The sequence below is a fragment of the Saccoglossus kowalevskii genome, chromosome 20 (assembly GCF_978046115.1).
Source record: "Saccoglossus kowalevskii chromosome 20, keSacKowa6.1, whole genome shotgun sequence".
Classification (NCBI taxonomy): Eukaryota; Metazoa; Hemichordata; class Enteropneusta; family Harrimaniidae; genus Saccoglossus; species Saccoglossus kowalevskii.
In genome coordinates, this window is record NC_140660.1 from 10,971,958 (window position 1) to 10,993,518 (window position 21,561).

General features: G+C 35.9%; 1 protein-coding gene across 1 annotated transcript; it reads left to right on the plus strand.

Annotated features, from left to right (window-relative positions):
* Nucleotides 1-271: 271 nt before the first annotated feature.
* LOC100374639 (arylsulfatase B-like) lies at nt 272-12,405 on the plus strand. Its single transcript, XM_085494368.1, has 14 exons — nt 272-277; nt 411-553; nt 4,584-4,635; nt 6,529-6,632; nt 7,155-7,273; nt 8,031-8,107; nt 8,230-8,331; nt 9,178-9,238; nt 9,629-9,726; nt 9,842-9,944; nt 10,976-11,093; nt 11,255-11,334; nt 11,784-11,882; nt 12,227-12,405. The coding sequence occupies exons 1-14, from the start codon at nt 272-274 to the stop codon at nt 12,403-12,405; spliced, it is 1,341 nt and encodes a 446-aa protein (XP_085350494.1).
* Nucleotides 12,406-21,561: the final 9,156 nt, after the last annotated feature.

The window sequence follows — 21,561 nt, forward strand, 5'->3', positions numbered from 1 at the left end:
TTTAATTATACTTCGGTACATATCCACCATTCAAATGTAAATACAACTGTGATTGATTAAACGTCTAAATGGTGTTTGAAGAAATCGCATACGAGTAATCGCCACATTAGCAAAACCAATGTACTTTGTAAAACCCGCTTGTCAATGAATTTATATATTCATAAACAAATCTTAGTGTAATATATAACATTACAGTACTCATTACAGGTTTATTTACAAGAACCACATACAAGTACTCATCTTCTGAAGCTCTCTAGTGTACCTCGAGAAGATGCAGGTGAGTCACTTAAACAAATCAGTATGTCTACTCTTTTATTCTGATGTAAATGCACTAGTTTGTATAGAAGACTAAATGTATGTAAATCATTTTATCTTCAGGGTATTAATCATTAACTATATTTTTGTTACAGGAAAAGCCTGAGAAATGGGACGATGCTACAAAACGTGAATTCATTGGAAGTGCTTTTGAGAATGGGTATTGCAAGAAAAAGTGTAGTTTATTGGTTCTGATTGCAATGATTTGCATCATTATTCTGACGGATTTCTGCTTCTGGTGAGTAGCGGTTGCGTTGAGCAATTAATTTCATTGAAATTGGAGATAAGTTTATCACAATGATACCGATAATGCTAGTCATATCATGTCATAAAATATTCAATTTTCAGTCGATGGTAAAACACTGGGCGACATGAAAAACTTCAATGGAATGACTAAAACAGGTAGATATCATTTATTTATAATACAGTCATGTATGAAAACAAATATCTTATATTAATATCATTTTATTGGCAAAAGACAAAACCAAAAATTGTATTCATTTGCGTAAAAGTGGGTATTACGTCAAATGTACATCTTGAAACGATTCATGTATATGTAGCAATAAATTTGATGACCATGAATTTGACATACTGCTCTCGTATTTATAACTGTTTACCACTGTAGGTGTATTGAAGAGAGAAGATGTCACAACAGGTATTGAGATTTAGTTTAAAATAACATTGATGTTATTGCCACACCCTCTCTGATTTTGATAAAGAAATCAAATGATCAACACTTAGCTGCTACAGCATGCTGAACTGTTAAAACCTTACCTTGACACCCCCACATAATCATCACAATCAACACAGTGACACAGTCAAATTGTCTCCCTCTATTGGGAAGATGGGCAATTAAATCTGAAAGTGCTATTCGTAAATTATACTGCATTGAATGAAGTACTATTAACACGTTATGTAGTAACTATTCAGCAGCAATGTGCTTAGTGCATTATCATAAATGATGTAATACACCAACTACTGTTCAGAATACATATATTATTTATAATAAAAACATATCATGGATGAGTGGATATTGGGATAATATGGTAATTGGATGAATACTATCTATACTATTTTTGTAACAGCTATCTCACTACTATTCATTTATTAGTATATTATTGTTTACAGAAAGGAATGACATATCTGATGATGATGATGATGATGATGATGATGATGATGATGATGATGATGATGATGATGATGATGATGATGATGATGATGATGATGATGATGATGATGATGATGATGATGAAGATGATGATGATGATGATGATGATGATGATGATGATGATGATGATGATGATGACGATGATGATGATGATTCGTGTAATATCGAAGGAAAGCAACCTCACATTGTGGTCGTAGTAATTGATGATGCCGGTGAGTTAACTAATGCCGTACTTATGTCCAATTGTTGAATTATGTTGAACTGTTTATTTAATTACTGAAATTGTGTGACATGCATGTTGGTATTGATTATAATATCGCGTCCTGCTCAATATGGGATGTTTACACGTACTAAACGCATGTAAAATACAATATTTACATGAAATTTAAGCCCGCGCTGCATGACAAACACCGCCCTTTAAATCTGCGTTACTATAAATATATGTTTAAAAAGGCCAAAAAAGGTGAAATGCGTTACACATATTAGTACTTTCATGGTGCTATTTCATTTTTAAGGTTGGAATGATGTTGGGTGGCACAATGATTTTATGCCAACTCCGAACCTAAATACACTAGCCCGGGAAGGTGTTATTCTTGACAATATGTACTCTCAGCCGATTTGTACACCGTAAGTATGAGCATCGTGTGTAAAGAATTGTAATTTATGTCATTGTAATGTCTCAATAAAGTATAATCACTTGCCAGATCCAATACATAGTGAAATGGAACATACACGTGCACAGATACCACGCCGATTACCGACTTAATTAACACTGTGATTAGGACTTTCCGTTTTCAACTTATTTTTTATACAAACAAATGCAGTATTTACAATTAAATTTATTAAAGTTATTGTTCATACATGATTTATTGAACACACTACATACTTTGTAATTTCATTCAGCTTCTTTCAGTCATAATTCAAGACAGATAAAAGGCAAAATGTATAGAGAATATAGCAAATTATCCTTTTTTCTGTAATATTCTTGTGTACCGGTTATTATTAAAATTATTTATGGGTGCATAGGAAATACATTTCTTTATGAGGTATTCGGGTTTTTTGATACCAAAATACCAAAGAATGTCATGATCACGAAAAAGGAAAGTCTTTGTCCTATTGTTATTTAGTCTAATCTGAATGACTTATAGTTTTATTTTGAATTGGCGACGATTGACGCTTATATAACAAATACCAAACCAATTCTATCAAAAACGTTGATGAATTACAAGGAAGTACCGGAACGTCGAAATATATAACTATACAATGATACCTTCGTAGACATTTTTGGAGCAGGACCGCTCTCAACACCACCAACAATATGTGTCCTAAACTAAAGTTCCTGGTTTGTTTTTGATTTTTTTTTCATTTTCTGGAGGGTAGTTGAACTCCATAACTCCAAGTTTTAGTTATTAGTCCCCGTTCGGACGTAGTCCGAAAACGGGGACTTATGGTTAGCCCTGTATCTCGAACATGCATGGACCGATTAGGTTCAAACTTCACTTATACATCACACATTATATGAGACATATGGACATTTTTTTCATGATCCGATTAACGATAGCCGAACAGCGGCCATTTTAAGACCGAAAATGCATCAAAATCGCACATTTTCACCATTCCAGACCCGGATCTCTGTTATGCATGGACGGATTTTGTTCAAATTTGGTACATACATTAAACATAATAGGACCTTGATGCACGTCATTTTTTGTTGGATCGGGTTTGAAATGGCCGACTGGCGGTCATTTCGTTTTAAAGAATTCAGTTCTGGATCCGTATCTGAGACATGCCTGGATTGATCGAGTTCAAACTTCACACACACAAGGTACATCATGTCACAAATATGTATGTGCATTTGTTTCATGATCTCATTAACGATAGCCAAATGGCGGCCGCTTTAAGGCCGAAAATGCATTGAAATCGCACATTATCACCATTCCGGACCCGGATCTCAGTTATGCATGGACGGATTTTGTTCAAATTTGGTACATACATTAAACATAATAAGACATTGATGCACGTCATTTTTTTCCGCATCAAGTTCGAAATGGCCGACTGGTTTTGTTTTAATGAATTCAGTTCTGGATCCGTATCCGAGACATGTTTGGATTGATCAAGTTCAAACTTCACACACCCATGGTACATCATGTCACAAATACATATGTGCATTTGTTTCATGATCCGCTTAACAATAGCTGAATGAAGGCCATTTTAAGGCCGAAAATGCATCAAAATCACGTATTTTCACAATTCCGGAACCGGATCTCAGTCATGCATGGATGGATTTTGTTCAGATTTAGTGCATATATTAAACATAATATAAGCTTTATGCACACCAATTTTTCGTTGGATCAAGTTCAAAATGGCCGACTGGCGGCCATTTTGTTTTAAGGAATTTAGTTTTCGATCGATCTCGGACATGCCTGGACAGATCAAGTTCAAACTTCACATACACATCATACATTATATCATACATATGCCTGTGCATTTGGGCCAGTCCTTTTAAGGTCAAAAATTCGTCAAAATTGCACATATTCACCATGGGTGAATTTAGTTCACACTTCATGCATACATTGTACATTATGGTACCTTGAATCACGTTGTTTTGTTTTCCAAATCGGGTTTTAACTGAATACAGTTCAGCATCCATATCTCAGGCATGCCTGAACCGATCAAGACCACACTTCACACACATCATACAATGTGTTGTACATATGGAGGTGCATTTCGGATCAGACCACTGAAAGTGGTCTGAGATTTCGGTCATGATCTACTTTGAATGTATATGTCACTCAAATATGAACGGAACGGGGACGTGTCATTGACAATGACTTGTGTTAATACTAATAGAGCAATATTCCAACAATTTAAAACTTGCTGGTACTTTTGATATGCTATTCATCTATAATTTAATGCAATAGCCATCTCTTTGAATTCATCCAATACAACGGTTTATCTGTAAAAGTTCACTTTTTCTAACCGCCATTGTGAATACGATTCAGATACAACGAATACCTTTCTATTGTCTAGTATACAACTTTCGTATTGTTGTGGTCATATTTTCTCATCTATATCACTTCGTTTACTTCCTTGTTCACAGGTCACGTGTAGCCTTTATGACTGGAAAGTATCCTGCTAAAGTTGGAATGCAGGTACGGTAGTGATATTAAGATGTTCAGTGATAGAAATGTTGGGAAATGTTATTTTAATATGATATGATTTGATATTCAATAACGGATTACCGAGATATTTCATATTATATGTTAAAAAACCCATACATGTTGTTTGAATATTCACCATTAACCTTTTTAGTTTCAAGGTTTTCTTTGTCACATCCACAAGTTTTTAACCCACAGATTGATTTGTTTGATATATTTTGATTTGTTATAAGTTGTAGCCGATAGAAATAATTATTCCCATCTTGGCTAAAATTGACAGAAAAATATATAAATACAGAATTAAAAAACGGCGAAATGTTGCATAGAGAGATATGGCGCCAACATGGTTAATGAATGGTATAATGTTGGACAAAAAAATTAGAGAAGTGTGGCAATCACATTACAACTGCGTATATGTATTTGTTTGTATATTTGTTCAAGCAATACATAATTATCAACGCTCACTATTAACTTGCTTTACAGATGAGTGGAATTAGACATTATTTTTATTTATTTATTTTTTAAATGTTTGTGTGCCAGGCGACAGTTCCGGACAATAAATGTCACTGTTGTCTCTCCTGTCTTTTTTTTGTAAGTGCAAATTGCAAGTGCTAGTCATTTCCTATTTGGGAGTACATGACAGGGCTGTGTGGCCATCTCCCTATCGAATGACAATTTTAATTCTGGCGTCAACCAGGCTCTATCGAACACAAGCATCTGCGGACCTGAACGTTACCCCAAAGTTGCATTCGCCAGTGGAATTGGCCTTCCCATGAAGTCTGCGGCACACTCACCCAGGGTAGGGGTCGACCTTTCGATGTTCAGCCTAAGGTAGGATTTAAACTTGGGTCTACCGATCATGAGCCTGATGCGACAACCACTATGCTACCAGTGGCTGGTAGGAATTGCACATTGATACATTGGTGATATCAAGTTCCATTGCACACCATTGAATAATTCTCCTGATAAGCTGCCAACCGCCATAAACTTGTAAACTGCATTTCACAATATTTTGTACGTCGATGCGCTCGCATACGTTGATATGTACCAACAAACTTTTACTGTAAACAAACTTGCTATACAACAAATAAATAAACATATTGAGGCCCATCATTGTCATAAATTTAATTGACAAATTTCTTCAAGTATAATCAACCCTCAGTATGTATCATGGCATATCCTCAGGGGCGGACATCCAGACATTTTCTACCGCCTGGCAACCCTCGCGGTGAAAACAAAGACCAAAAACTCGCAGAAAACGGTACTTTGCGATGGTTGTTGAGATTCCCCTGAACGGTGTAACAAGATTAGCCCTACGTGTGTAACATATATAAATTTGGTTGTTCGGGATTACTTCAAAGTTGAGTTTGTGTTGTTTTCTCGAATTTTCACCGGCTCGACCTGCGTTCCACAGCAGCGCGCAAAGAGCCCATAAAAATGCATGTACAGTGGTGCGCGTCGTAGCAACGTGGAACGTCTGTGACGTAGCTCCGCCCCCGAGGATTGGCAAAGGTACAAACAAATATTTGTTTAAAATATCCAGTATGGACAAGGCAGGATCGTTATCAACAAACATGATTTGAAATAAAACAAACGCCCTCACCGTCAGACAATCAATCTCGCATTCTTGCTATGTAACTTGATAATATAATAAAGGCGTTTGAAATACAGCTGCTGACTGGACGAGAATGTTTTAAATTAAGGCCCTTGATAGATCATCGCCATTTGCTTACTAATTTGTAGTACAGAACAATCGGATAGCTAGAACTTTCGTTGAGAGGGTTCATGGTGTGCACAACATATGTTTGACGATAACAAATGAACGAATATACTACTTCGCCAATATACTACTGTAATAGTAGACGGTGGTATATTACTTTATTTCAGCACTTTGTTGTGCTACCAATGCGACCTTACTATTTACCTGGTAACTATACAACACTGGCAGAAAAACTGAAAGAGCAAGGCTATACAAACCACATTGTAGGAAAGTAAGTATATAACTTGTGTGTAATTGCACAATAACTAGCGCGGGTGCATATATTAGAATATTGATGAGTTCATTAAAATGATAAACCTAAATGTATTAAAAATGGTCCGAAAACGTGGTAATCTATTCTTCTCATAAGGATCAAAATATAAGTATGGCTTCTATTTGTCATCCGTCATGTCACTAAATATAACGTTGCCATACAAAATGATTCTACAATAATTCAACTTGCAGTATATGAGCTACTATGTGTCATCTGCCATCCCACTAAATATAACGTTGTCATTGTACAATATTTCATCTAGCACTACATGATATTTGCAGATATAAAGTTATGATGTGTATTACATAAGTAATATGCATCAACTTATTGTCCTGTGTATTTGGATAAATGCAATGGTGAAGTGTGTAGTTTTGTAATGATATAGACATTCGGAATTTACTATGAGTTGAATGTGGCTAAAGCTTATTAATATGTATAACTTGGACATTGTGTATGACATTTTTTTTAATTGTATTTTAGGTGGCATCTTGGTTCATGTGATTGGAAGTATACACCGATGTGGCGTGGATTCGATTCGCACTATGGTTGCCATGAAGGAGTGACGTCAAACTTTGAGACGCATATGCTGACATGGCCGCGTAAGTTGTGTGTCGGATAATGTCTGGCTTGTTGATATACTTGCAGAGTACATGCTGTTCATTTTGAATTATTTAAAAAAACAATTAAACAAAGAAAACGCTATTTTAAAAGACAATACATGAGAACCATTTTATAATCACCAATTATAAAGTCTCAATTCTGTATACGTATATGGTGAGTTGTGGTGTGTTGCTATCTTCGGAGGCGCAGCTACATTACAAGATGTTCCACGTTTCTAAGACGTTATCCACTGCACCATGTATTCATATTAGCTCTGCACGAGCTGATGTGGAAAGCCGGTCGAAATGCCCGTGTAAATAGCTAAATTCAAATGTATATATGTTGCACACGTAGGGATAATCTTGTTACACTGTTCACGGGAGTCTCAACAACCATTCCAAAGTACTGGTTTTTGAGAGTTTTTGGCCTTTGTTTTCACCGTGATGGTTGCCAGGCAGTGAAAATGTCCGGATGTCTTCCGCGAGAATATGTACTTATTTATACCTAATCTTATGTGATAAACTAGCGTGCATAAGTGTTCATCCATAATGTTACCACTTGACGTCATAAAATAAAAAATACGTCTTCAAATTTCAACCCAATTTTTGCTATTATTAAGCGCATAGGAGCTAGGTGATCGTAGAAAACGAAATCCATCAATTTATCGGTTTAACCAGCTTGTCTAAACAAATAATTAGTATATCACCTATTTAACCACCACCATTAAATTGTTTAATCTGTTCATATGTACTACAGCCGTTGTTGGGGTCTCAGGACGCGATTTGCGAGACAACACAGGATTGGTCACGCATGAAAATGGAACACACAACACGGTATGGATTATATGGTTTGTTATGAACTAAGTTTATGAATACCATTACATAAAGAGAATAATAGTGTATACATGATCATATCTATTCGAAATAACAAATTACGTCACTGTTGATTTTGACAGATGTTATTTTCTGAAAGAGCTGAGAGGATCGTTAAGAACCACAACCCGGAATCTCCACTGTTTCTCTACGTTCCGTATATGGCGCCACACTTCCCTCTTCAGGTAAGTACTACGGTTTAGTAGATGTGACATGCCTTTTAAATATCACTCAGCGTTTCGAAAAAAAAAACATTTCAAAAAATAATCCGCCCAGAACATATGTGGCTGTTATTAATACATCTCAACAGTATATCTAATAAAATTGCAATGTCTTACATTGATTTACAACATCAGAAGTTTCTCGGACCCCATAAAGAAACATGCAAAGTTGAAAGTTGCAAACCTATTTTTAAAAATCTTCGAAATTTTCAATTTTTTTTACCATTTTAATCATTTGGTATTTTGTTAAATAAGTAGGACATATATGATAATTTCTTCAAGCATGACACAATACACCATTTTCCGTTCACTGCGAGAATCACGCGTTATGCGTGAAATCGAACGAAAAAACAGGACAACCAAAGGTCATAGCGTCGTAGTGGCTTCCGAACATCGCGTGGGATTCGACAAACGCGAAAGTATTTTTGTGTATTTTCCCGCTTAATACTGTGCTATATACATTTGATGATGATTAAAGCTAAGGGTATCTTAACACAATATTCTCCCCTCACGTATCTCCATTACGACATTGAGCTATGAATAAAAGAAACATAAATTCAAAATCGAATCATTCTATCTTTGAGACAGACGCGCGGTCCGTGCCTTTCGCGCAATACGCGAGATTTCGCAGTTGAACAGAGAATCAACCAATATCATCGGGAAATCGCTATTAGTGAGTATTTACACTAAGAACGAGCTACTTCGATTGTTGTTATCACATACAGCAGCCTACTTATTAATAAAACCATCGGAATTGCAACCATTAAGCTTTGCTATCAACCTCGGTGTCGCAATTTTATTTTTCTGTAGGCTCCACAAGGATTCGAAGAAGCTGTACAACTTGATGATACAGATAGGCGTACATTTGCAGGCAAGCTTTTTTCCATGTGTTCGGTTTGTTTTCTCAGGCCTATGTTATATATTGTGTTTCGTGTGTTTTTTTGTTTTTACTCCCATGCGTCACATGGAAGTAATGTGAGTTGCCATGGACTTATTCAGTCTTGTATGTTTTCATTTATCATGAGTTCGTTTTTGCTAAGTCTTGTGTATTCTATTACATGTCAATTTTAGTTAACAGTTCTTACTTAGAGAAACACGTAAATGAAAATCATCGTTAACATCTATACATTCGAGTCTCGAACAGTGGACGAAATTTACTGACGCTAACAGTGGATCGCTTGTGCAATGTACGCTTTACTTGTGGCAGCATTTCTTGCAATCTTGTAATGTTCCTATATTCTATGAATTTGTACGATCTTAGGAATGATGGCAGCCATGGACCAAGGTGTGGGTAATATCACACAAGCATTAAAAGATAAGGGTATGTGGGACGACACACTCTTCGTGTTTCTCAGTGATGTAAGTTGAATATTACATATTATATACGCACACAATTCTTTATGTTTTGCAATTCCTATTTGTGATATCTACAAATTGGTTTTGAATCTCTATATTCCTAACTTAATATTCACAGAATGGCGGCGATAAGATGTTTGCTGGCTCTAACTACCCGTACAGGGGAAACAAGGCGACAATGTGGGAGGGCGGTGTTAAAGTGCCTGCATTTATTCGCGGCAGTATGTTGAAAACATCCGGGACTGTTAACAATGAGTGGGTATTGTAGTGCCTATCTGTCTTCTGAACCATTATATTTTTTTTCAAAAATCATGAACCCACTTTGTCAGTCACTTCCGCCACGGAATTCTGTCAAATGTTACGTGCACATTAATTTAATCTGGACACTGTTGTAAATATTTAGTGATTATATATTAACTATAATAATTAGTGTTATAATTAGTATTTACAGTTGAATTAAATTTCAAATATTTGTTCATTTCATTAATAAAATAGAGAGGGCTCTGTCCAAATATTTTACAATGCATGTTACTCCTTTATACAATCAAATTAAAATTGAAGTATCAGTGGTATGTTTCATATCACCAACGGATGAATATGATATTTTGTATTATTGATTTGGCCATATGAAAGACCCGTAAGTGATACTTTCTGGAGGGTAACTTAATAATCTACGTCAATTTGTGCAATTGTCACTGTTTTTAAGCTTTTGGGGGGACAAAATTGTAGATATTCATTGATAATGAATTTGCACTGCCGAAAACTATCAAAATGCTGAACCTCTCTATTTATATAATCCATGCCGAGAAATCATTGCTGTTCGTCATTGCAGGCTATACCATTTCACTGACATTTTCGCAACATTGCTGAAAGTTGCCGGAGGAACTCCAGGTTTGTTGGTCATCTATTTATTTTTTTCTGGAAATGCATACTGATAGAAAGAAGCTAATAGGTCGTATAATAACATATAAATTAGATTATGGCATCACGTTTTGCAATGTATTACCTTTAAATTTGTAAGTCCGTATATTAAATACATGTATCGATTCATACCAGTGTGAATGGGAAGACATTATGTCTTTAACATATATGACTTTCACCAGTTTAATGTACACCGTTTATATAACACTAATAGTCATTGGCTCTTGCAGATGAAATGTCCGCATGTATCCAATATAATGACAATAATGATGAAATAAATAACTCGAATATGGTAAAAATGAAAATAGAAAACCTGTTTGCGATTTTTCAGATGAGGATATTGATGGCAAGAATCAGTGGGACAGCTTCTGTAAAGGTAAACCATCCAAACGTTCGGAAATTCTTCTTCATCTCGATGAACACCCGGTAACCAACGGTGCTGCACTGAGGTGAGATATTTTTCAATCGTGGACATTAATGGATAAACCATGTGGTATTATCCTTTCGGCTTCATTCAGTGTGTAGATTCATCAGAATCACAAAAGATGGTATCCACCAGATAGTTGTTTAATAGCCTTTGAAATTATTCATTTATGTGTTTTGATTTCAGAATGGGCGACTATAAGTATATGGAAGGAGTCACAATTAACGTCCCTATGTTACTCCCTCGGAATGACATTGAACATTTTGGTAAGTTCTAATATTCCCCAAAAGGCCGCAATGCATATGCACGTTACGACAGTTTTACGTGTTTCACTATGAGCATGGCTAAAGATAAAGTATATGGTCAACGGACTATAGCGTGTATTGCGACGAACAGCAGGAAGTTGATAACCACGTCATGAAACCTGCAGAATGCATTTATAATTGATTATTATTGTATCATTGGATTAGGCTCTATGTGGATTATGAGGCAACTGTTATCTATTGTGGAAAAATATATTTCTCTAAACTGCTCACATGATTTTGATTATTACACAATATATAGATATGTCATCATGTTATGTTATTTTAGAGACATTCCGCTAAATGGGGAACGTCACAACCATATGATTCGTACACGTGTATTTATTTGTATACACTTGTCTGCCATACTATTACGTTGTTCATCCAAAGCCCTGTACTTCCTCAACCCACAGATCAGTGGTTTACGCCAGCGGAAAACCCAGATGCTTCAACACCTGACGTACCACCGATAACGGAAAACGTTAACAATAGATATTTGTTCAACATTAAAGGTAATTGAAATGGAGAAGTGTGTGTTTGTCGATTGCGGTGTTAGTCGGGTGTTTTAGATTCAATGATTAAATGGCAGTTTCCAGTACGCTTATCTCGAGAACTTTTCCCACGCCATGCAGCACAGCGTTAGTATTGTGATCAGTATTCGCCCGTTAAAATTAGCGTTTTTGTACAGATTTGTATTGTTACAAAACAATTCCCATTCTGATTTGTATTTTAGAAGACGTTGCCTATCTACTTAATTGTATGCTGCTTTACGCGCTCCCCTATTTGCTATTGAGTTTATAATACAGTTGTTACTTATTAAAGTTATTAAAATCAAGTTGATTACTTCAAATTTCAGATGACCCCCTGGAAACTAATAATTTATACAACGATCCTGCCAACCAAGATATTATCATTGAAATGAAGCAGCGCCTTGATGAGTATAGAGCAAGTGTACCTCCATTCTGGTTCCCCGGAGAAGATGAAAGTGGTAACCCAGATAATTTCGGCGGTGCGTGGACACCTGGCTGGTGTTAGACTTTGCTTTGGATTATACAATCGATCGTCACAGTAAAACTAGTTAAACTATATACGGACGGGTGTTGAAATAAATTACCCTGGGGAACGTATTATTTCTGGGGCTGGTTATAATGGATACTTTTTCCGAAACATGCAATAGAGGAAACCCTAAAATAACGTTTTGTTACACATAAATACATTTATTATCTCGTCTTTGGAAGGTTCATGTAATTCAAGATTGTTATTCATTTCAAGATCTATATAGTATTGTTAATATAAGATGACGTAATCTATCAATTTTAGAATAAAGTTAGTAATTCTGTTCCATTGATATATCTAGTTGAACTTGCTTCATACCTCGATCAGCGCCTTAAACTCGACTGTGGAGTCAGCTTTCTGCCAGAATGTATGACAGTAACCCTGACGACAATGAAAAATGAGGGTCAGTGGCCTCCTATGTATTTAACGATAGATAGTTTTCTTCGTGCAATGATATTATGCTATGATTACGTCACACAAAATTCAGACAAGTCTGAACACCGCGAATCCCCAACCACCATGAAGAATATTCTTGAAAAACGGTTCAGATCACACACAACAAATTATGTTTGCAGTTCTACATGCTGCGTTAAATTTTGTGAAAGGGAACAGTATTTTATTTTATTTACTCCTCCGACGGTTACGTTACACAATGTTGTGAATCGTCGTACATATTTTGGTCTGGGGGAACTGTAAGGGGGATAAAATAGTAGGTAGATATCTACTAAACTTTTTTCAACATGAATACACAACTTACTTGAGTCATCAAACGTTCCCTGTATAGTATTTATGAGCAGATATGTTTCATACTAATAATTATAGTGATGTATATTTGTTAATTTGTGATGATGTAAAGTATGTGCATGTTCGTTGTGTGATCGTCATGAATGTGGTAGCGGTTTGGAGTTAGCAGCGATTTACCTTGCTTCTCCCCGTGGAGTCTACATATGATGTTGCGAATCACGGAACCTTGTTGCATGTGGTCGAAACTGTATTGTTTGTGAAAGCTAATGATAATGTTCTTGGTGTATTATAACTATTATAGGTCGTCCATGCAATTCAGCATCCAAGGGTTTTTATTTAGTGGTAATTCGCTGAATAATGTAACCTAAGCCAAGAGAAGGAGATAATTAGACGTGTTGATGATTATTGAAGGTAATACCTGAAAGCTAGAAGTATTACTTAAAGTGGGTGGGTCGTCACCTGCGCACGCGTGAGAATTGAGTCCCAAACGACGATAAACAATACACGCTACAAACCCAAAGGCTCATCGATAGACGCTTGTTTGTAAACAATGACACGCTATGGCCATCTCACGCATGCGCAGGTGACGACTCCCCCGTTTCAATTGCGCCTGTTATTTATTATATTGTGCTAGGGAGCCCGACCTCATTAGCATAACATGCGGACCTCATTGTAACCTGAGGCGAAGTTACTCACATACGTAACGGATGTTTATTGACCCTGCTAAATATCATCATCACACAGTTCATCAACGGTTTTCATTTGTTCAAAGAAATATGGTGTTGCTGTCCGTAGTCATTAGATATGCTGCTATCACGTCGTGTGTATGCAAATGGACGCACGCGGATGTGAACGTCGAGCCCTACAATATAAGTATTGTCCTAAATCAGGGCAAGTCTGATACGGCGACCATGAACTGCGCTCTTTGGAGTACGTGGTTCGCAGACGGGTGGACTCTAAACTGGATGAAAAACGGAGATGCAATAAGCACGAACGAAGAGCTACATACGACATCGCCAATCATCGACGTCACTCGGTATTCTTTACAAAACGTCTCTGCTGGATTGCCAGAATGTAATTTACGCATTACAAACATATCACCAACGACGGCGGCTTTTGACAGCGGTCATTACTGGTACGTGCTATATGATGAAAAGGGCGTAGTTGTCTTTACGTCCAGGGAGGCGTATTTATACATATACGCAGAACCGAGCCAGTATGGCCCCAATTGTCAGCTGCCCGGAGGCAACGGAGTTGAAGTCGGTGATACTGTGCGGTTGGCGTGCCTCAGTGAGTCGACTGGTTATCCCCAGGTTTCTCAGCAATGGTTCATAAATGGAACAGATGAGAATGACATTTATTTGCATGCGGAAGATGCGGAGGTCAGTAAGAATGGAACAGTCTCTACCGAATATATATGGAAAGTAGAAGATGCAGATCGCGATATCGGGTTTTACTGTGAAGCATCGAATCCAAGGTGGCCTATGAACTATACTTGCAATATCGAGGTGGTGATATCATCTGGGAATTCCCGCTTTTTAAGTCGAATGACCTATTTCTACTCATTCATAGAGTGGGGTCTACCGATTTTTGCATACAAATTATTGTTGTAAATTATTCTTGGTTAGTGTTATGGTGTTTATTTCATAATGTTTAGGCAACACATTTCCGTCACTTGTCTTTTAGTAGTGCTTTATTTTTCAATACTTTAATATTAAAGGCGCACCGTTGGTTTTTGAAAAAGTTCTTTACTATTATCATTTCATAAAATGCAGGATTGACTATTATACAAGCTGGAAGAGATAATGTGCAAAAACAAAAACAAAAATATGTAGGTAAAGAAACAGAACAAATTTATTATAAAAATACATACTAGATAGAAAAAGCAAAAAAAATACATCAATATAATCATGACAAAAATGAAGCTCAAAACAAGGGTAAAAACCCAATAATTTGCGCAGTATTTTTCAACCATGCTTTATATTGGTCAACCTGTAATCAACTAGATTCACTCCTTAAATAGTATTGCTTTCATGAGCTGAGAATGAAACAAGAAGTCGCTTGTTGAAGGTTTTATTATTTAACAATAAATGCAAATTGGGAAGAGTAATAATTTATGTGTGGCAATACAGCGCTTATACCTTAACAATCACTGAATCAGTTGATCAGAAACTAGAGAACAGAAATATTCAACGTTAACAGCATTCTATATTTAAGGCAACTCACCAATTTTATTTGCATTGGTGAATTAGTTCATTTTCAAAAAAATATTACTTTCCCATTAGGTGGCTAATTTTTCATGTATATTACTGTTTTAAAAAACAATGTATTTTAACCAAACACGAATAATACAAATAATAACAAAGTATAAACATTAGCAACATTAATCGGGTTTTCTTTTTAGCATAGGAAGGCACTCATTGTGTCTCGAGTAGGTAGATGTCACGTGGTATCAATGCTTCGATATTTCAAAACATCTTTATCTCATAATTAGCACAAAAACTTGAATAGTGAGGCATAAACACTAAAAAAAGGTGAAATGTGAAACAATGACGTAATACATGTAAACATATAGATATTGTTGAAAATTTACGTTTTAATTCCTTCGGGTGGAGCAGCAGTCAGTTATTCGGTTATTTTGTCACGTAATTAACCACGGGTATAACTAAAAATGTGTCCGCATCGATGTAAAAATAATCTGATTTACATTCCGTAACCAAAATAATCTGTCTGAGGGAATATTCTGCATATTGTGAGAAATGATGGTATAGATTCACACTGGACGTACTACTGTAAATGCATTAATTATTCACTCGAGTCTTAATTTCGTATTTTGCGCTGATAAGTGAAATCAGCTAAATTAAATTAACATGAACGTAAAATGACAATAAAACTCATTGTTCTCTTGACAAATTCGTGAAACTAAAACACTGAATATGCTCAAAGCTTTGAAATTAAATGTCAGTAAAAATAAATGGTTTTACAGTAACTGGTTTACATTGTTATATGAGATGGTAATTGTTCACAATATAACATTATTATTATTAGGGTAATTTTTATGTTGATGTTTAAACTATTAATTATTCATTTAATCTGCATAGAGTGATTATATGTATTTATACATTTAAGTTATGATAATCATAGCATTTATTGTACATGTTACGTTTCATAAATGTGAATAAATGATTTGAGTATCATTCCACTGTCTCTATCATTGTTAATTTGCATAGTTATTCGTATGAATAGCCGTGCTGTATAACAGCCACTCTTATGGTCATCAACTTGCAAATGCCACGTCGCCAAAGATGCAATTAATGACTAATGCTACAACAGTCCAACGAAAATTCGAAATACATTTAGACACTGCTTCGATTCATAGCTGTGCATAAACACAAACACAATTCAGTGTATTGTCGTGCATATTACGGTGGTGGCATGTAATTTTCCATGTGGGCGAGATCTGCCCACCATCCCACGCGCCGAAGGTGCTACCTTATTTGGGAGGCCTTGGGCATGTTCCCCCGAAACATTTTGAAATATAAACCTTCTGAAACGTTATTTCCTGCATTTTGAGGAGCAAGTTATGCTGTGCTGACACAATGGGTTTCAGCTTGATTTCCGGTGTCGCCACCACTGAACATGTGTATAGCCAATTCCTTCAACCAAATTCCTCATAGAGTAGGTGGTATAGGTACTGGCTATCAATACGAAAGCCAATATTTGAGAAAAAATTAACCTCACAAATTAAAAATCCTAAAATCTGGCCAAACTCTAAATTTAGAAATGCCTGACACTAACATATGTGAGAATTGAATAACTGCATGTGCATAAACTGAAACTGTTGTTATTCATCGTATGAATATGAAGCAATGTGGCGATTACTAACCCGTGTTGTTTTGAGTTACAGAAATAAAAATACGAGTTACAGAAATAAACGCACGACCGGAACAACGGGTTATGGTTCCAATTGTGAAATCGACTAAACAATTTCAAAATGCAAATAAACATGTTAGTCATTAAAAACGTGACACTTTTCAAAAGGTATTGTCTTGACGCTCCTCGCATGACCAAGAATGGAAAAACGCTATATATATTTTGTTCTCACATTCTCATATCACCATCTGCAACGCAACGCAACCCCTTGTCATAGAGAGTTGTTATGAAACATAGGTCACATGGCAAATTTCAAACGTCTGCTATAGAATTACATATTTCCGATAGGCCGGCAAAACTGTTATTTAAAACAACACAGTCTGAAAAAAAATGATATTTTCTGCCATATATGATACAATGTAGTTTTTATATGCTAGAAAAGTGGCAGCAGTATTTTTTGGATCGCCTCGCTAGTGAGAAAAAGTGGGTTAACAAAGCGTTTTTTTTGTTATTCATTCGACCATATCATCGCACGTAGATGGCCAGGTATATAAGTAAGATATTTTTAGAAAACGACGATTTTCTCACAGATCGCTATATTTATACAAACAAATACAAATCATCATTTTCTTGTACTCCAGATATTGTATTTATACCATGATTTCACGATATATTTAAGCAATAACCCCCGCCGAAGTTGGGTATACCACTTGATATTGCACAATTCACGACATATATGCACGAGCCGCAGGCGAGTGCATATATGGAGTGAATTGTGCAATATCTCGTGGTATACCCGCCTTCGGCGGGGGTTATTGCTATTATATTATACCAGTATATTGACAATTCGATAAAACTTGTACTTTCATCTACTAAAAGATCATGATTATGGCCCTTGAACATGAATATTTATAAGAATAGTATGTAGTTGTACGCTGAATGCATACAAAAATTACATGCGCAACACAGTTCAAATTGAATACAAACTAATTTTTATTCCACATGAAAAAAAACATATCCACGTTGAATAGAGCAGCGTAAACACACAAATTAGCATAACAAAGGATGACCTTTCTGACCTTTTACTGACGCACAACGCGATTTGAAATACAGGGTCGTGTACAGTTTGGATCATTTAAACAACGGATTTTCCACGTTTTCATTCCGGTTTTTGTACAATTTGGACTGTAATTTGCCCATTGAAAGTACAGTTGTGAAATAAACCGGTTTTGTGACTCATCATACTACTTGTAACTGTGGATATTTGACGTTCAGCGGGACGCGGCGGGACGCGGCGGGACGCGGTGTATCATGTACGGCGACCGGCACAGCGACCTCAGTTCCAACATCTGACCTGGATATCTTTGGTATAACCAAAGTTTTGTGACAGTATGACTGACAAGTTTTGTCGTTGTTCTGGGGTAAGTTTGATGGTGTAAGATCGGATTTTCGCATCAATTTTGTGACACGTACATGATATGCCTTATCTCAACTCCGGCCGAAAGACTTTGCACGCCGTCGCTAATACAGTGGTTGGTGTACACTCGGCACAAATCTGTAGCTTTCGAAATTACCTTCATCATCTCATGTAATTTATTTACACATAGTGAAGAATTACAATACCATATATCGTCGTCGAATCCTGCGTTGTCCCGTGTTTATTGAAACAGATGGCAATTACCCGGGTGCACTGCAATTTTGTCAGCTGCCGCTACCGGACACCGGTTGTTATTGGTGGCATACATTTTTGCCTGTGACTCATAGTTTTTTTGCATTTTTATGTCAATAAATCCCACAATTATATCTTGTACTTAAAGATCATGTTTTCTTTGTTGGAAGTTCGCATTCCATCTCAAAGTAACAACACTGAGAACATAGCGTTCTGGCGTTCGTGTAGGCACCTCACGGTGTTAAGGGACGGTGGTTTAGGTTTGTGTGGCGAACGACAATCACCCAACGACCGACGCTCACAACTTGGATCCCAACATTTACTAAAAGCAATATTATAGTTATATAACTTTTCAGATGTTTTTTTAATTCAGTATTTTTTTCAATATTCTTCTAAAATTCAACCACTATATTTCCCTAAAAATCAAATAATACCGGTTTTATGTATTTCCGTATTAAACCTGTAGTCAATTCATGTTCCAGGGCCACTTGGTTTAGCCATGCATTATCAGCCAATATACCATGGATTGCATATGCAAATTTTGTGTTTGGACCAATCAAATCAATGGATTAACACCATCAATATACTGGTATAATATAATGTACTATATATCTCTTTTTCACTGATTCGTCAATTGTTTTTGTCGATTGCTGTCAGACCTATGTTTGTTTTTTCTCTCTACACGATTGGATATGTTTTTTTCCACTTCAAGGAACATGCCGATTGTTCAATAGTATGAGCGGTAAGACTGTGTTTTGTATTGAATTTTGTTTGGGTGGCAATATGAAAAAAAATTCAGCAGATCTTTAGGTTTGTTTTTTTTGGTCAAGGTGTTATGTTCTTATAAACTGTCAGTGTATTTTGTAACATAACGCAGTAACATAAATATATTCAATTCCATTCAATAAGACGTTACCAACTATATAAAATGTTGTTGCCCGGGAACAGTATGATGATCATTAAACCAAACATCAAAACTTGAAATCACAACCATGTGGAAATATCGCCGAATAAACATGAATTAAGGTAGAGATGCAAGTTCGTGGGCACTTAGGAGTGAATTTTTTTTCTTTGCATTTATTATCCAAACAGTCTTGGCTATAGACTGTTACAATGTTGTACAATTGTGAATAGTGATTTTAAAATATATAGATAACAGGTACAAACATTCTCTCTTGTTAATGCTTAGCAAGGTTTGGCAAGGCTGTACATAAATAATAAAAAACAAACATTTTGAAACCTAGAAATGACGGGATCTCCATATTATGCACTATATTTAACTTTTAACAAAACGATAATACATTTAAATTTGGAACTGTTACAGCCATTTTAATTATGAGCATTAGCAAACTTCTTACCGAGTGAATTGTTATGCAAATTAGCAATTATCTCAGCTTCTTTTTAGTGCACATCCCAGAACTTTAAAAAAATAGCTCCTAGACGCTTTGACCTTTTGTTTTGAAATTTTCATAAATGATTGACAATGTGCTTATCTTCAAAACGCCGTCGGGGCATTGTTTTTGGTTGAACAGTGTTCCAAAAATCGTACAAACAACTGGGTGTTAATTTATGCATAAACTTGAAGTAGTGAAATTTGAGCTGCCGCCCTGCAAAATTGACAACTGGTAGATAGTTTTCAAGACGGCACTTTCTTCATAGTAAACAGATGTACCCATAAACCAATTTTTACAGGAAACAGAGGCGTGGTTTAGAAGCTAATTTGTTTTAAGTCACTTTTGACCAAAAAAGCACATTTTATGCATATTTCAAACTACAGTCTTCATAAAAAAACTACTAACACAATTTTTAAATTCATACAATAAGCTTTTCGAAAATATATAGTTTTGTGGACAAGGGAGGTCATCTTGGTTTCCTAATTAACTAATTAAAATACCTGTCAGGTAAACTGCATCTCTGCCTTAATTGGACAGCATAACTGAACTATTGTGCAAGACTACTGACATACTCTCTCTGCAATGTAACCAACACACATTCCTCGTCAAACGGCGACACGATTGTAACAAAAAAGAAGATTAGTGTTAAAATTACGTAGAAGGCCTTGAATATTATAATTAATATTATAACCGTAATACTATTACAATTACAACGAGCAATAGACAACAACAACATTTATAATAAAACGATAAAATCAACGATAAAATTCAAAGTATCCTCTAGTGTAATGGGTTAAATAATATGACATTTAAAAATGATTAGGGGGTTTATTTCGAAATAAAATTCGCCCTGCCAAAGGATTTGTTAGGACGAAAACTGTAAAGTACAGATTTTTTCGACATTACATTGGTAAATGTTCAAATACTAACCCTGTTTTTATGGATTTCTTTGAACTTTACATATACTCATAACAAGAGTATAGCAGAGGTGTTGAAAACAAGTACACCGATATCATCAACGTGGTATCATAACAACACATTACGATTGGTAGGCACTACTGCTTTCTTCGGTTAAAGGTTTAGATTAAAGTCGGCGAAAAAATGGCCAAAGTGGTTTCTCATCCACCCCTGTATATATGCCAATACTGCAACGCCCAATGAGTGTCGAAATAATATTTTTATTTTAAATTATAATTATAATAATATTTTTGTTCTAATCAAAACAGAAAATGTTTAATTTAATGTTTTGAATTTTAAAGGTGAACACAGGATCACTGTAAAGTTGATGATATTTTAAACCGTATATTGATTTGAGATCAGTGTTGTAATTCATTACAATTTTTGCCCGAGTTTCGAAAAAAAACACAAAAGGAAATACCGCGAGAACATACCACATCACTTACGCATGTATCTAAAACCTTGTTTTCGCTCCAATGGTGGCGCTACTCAAGTCTA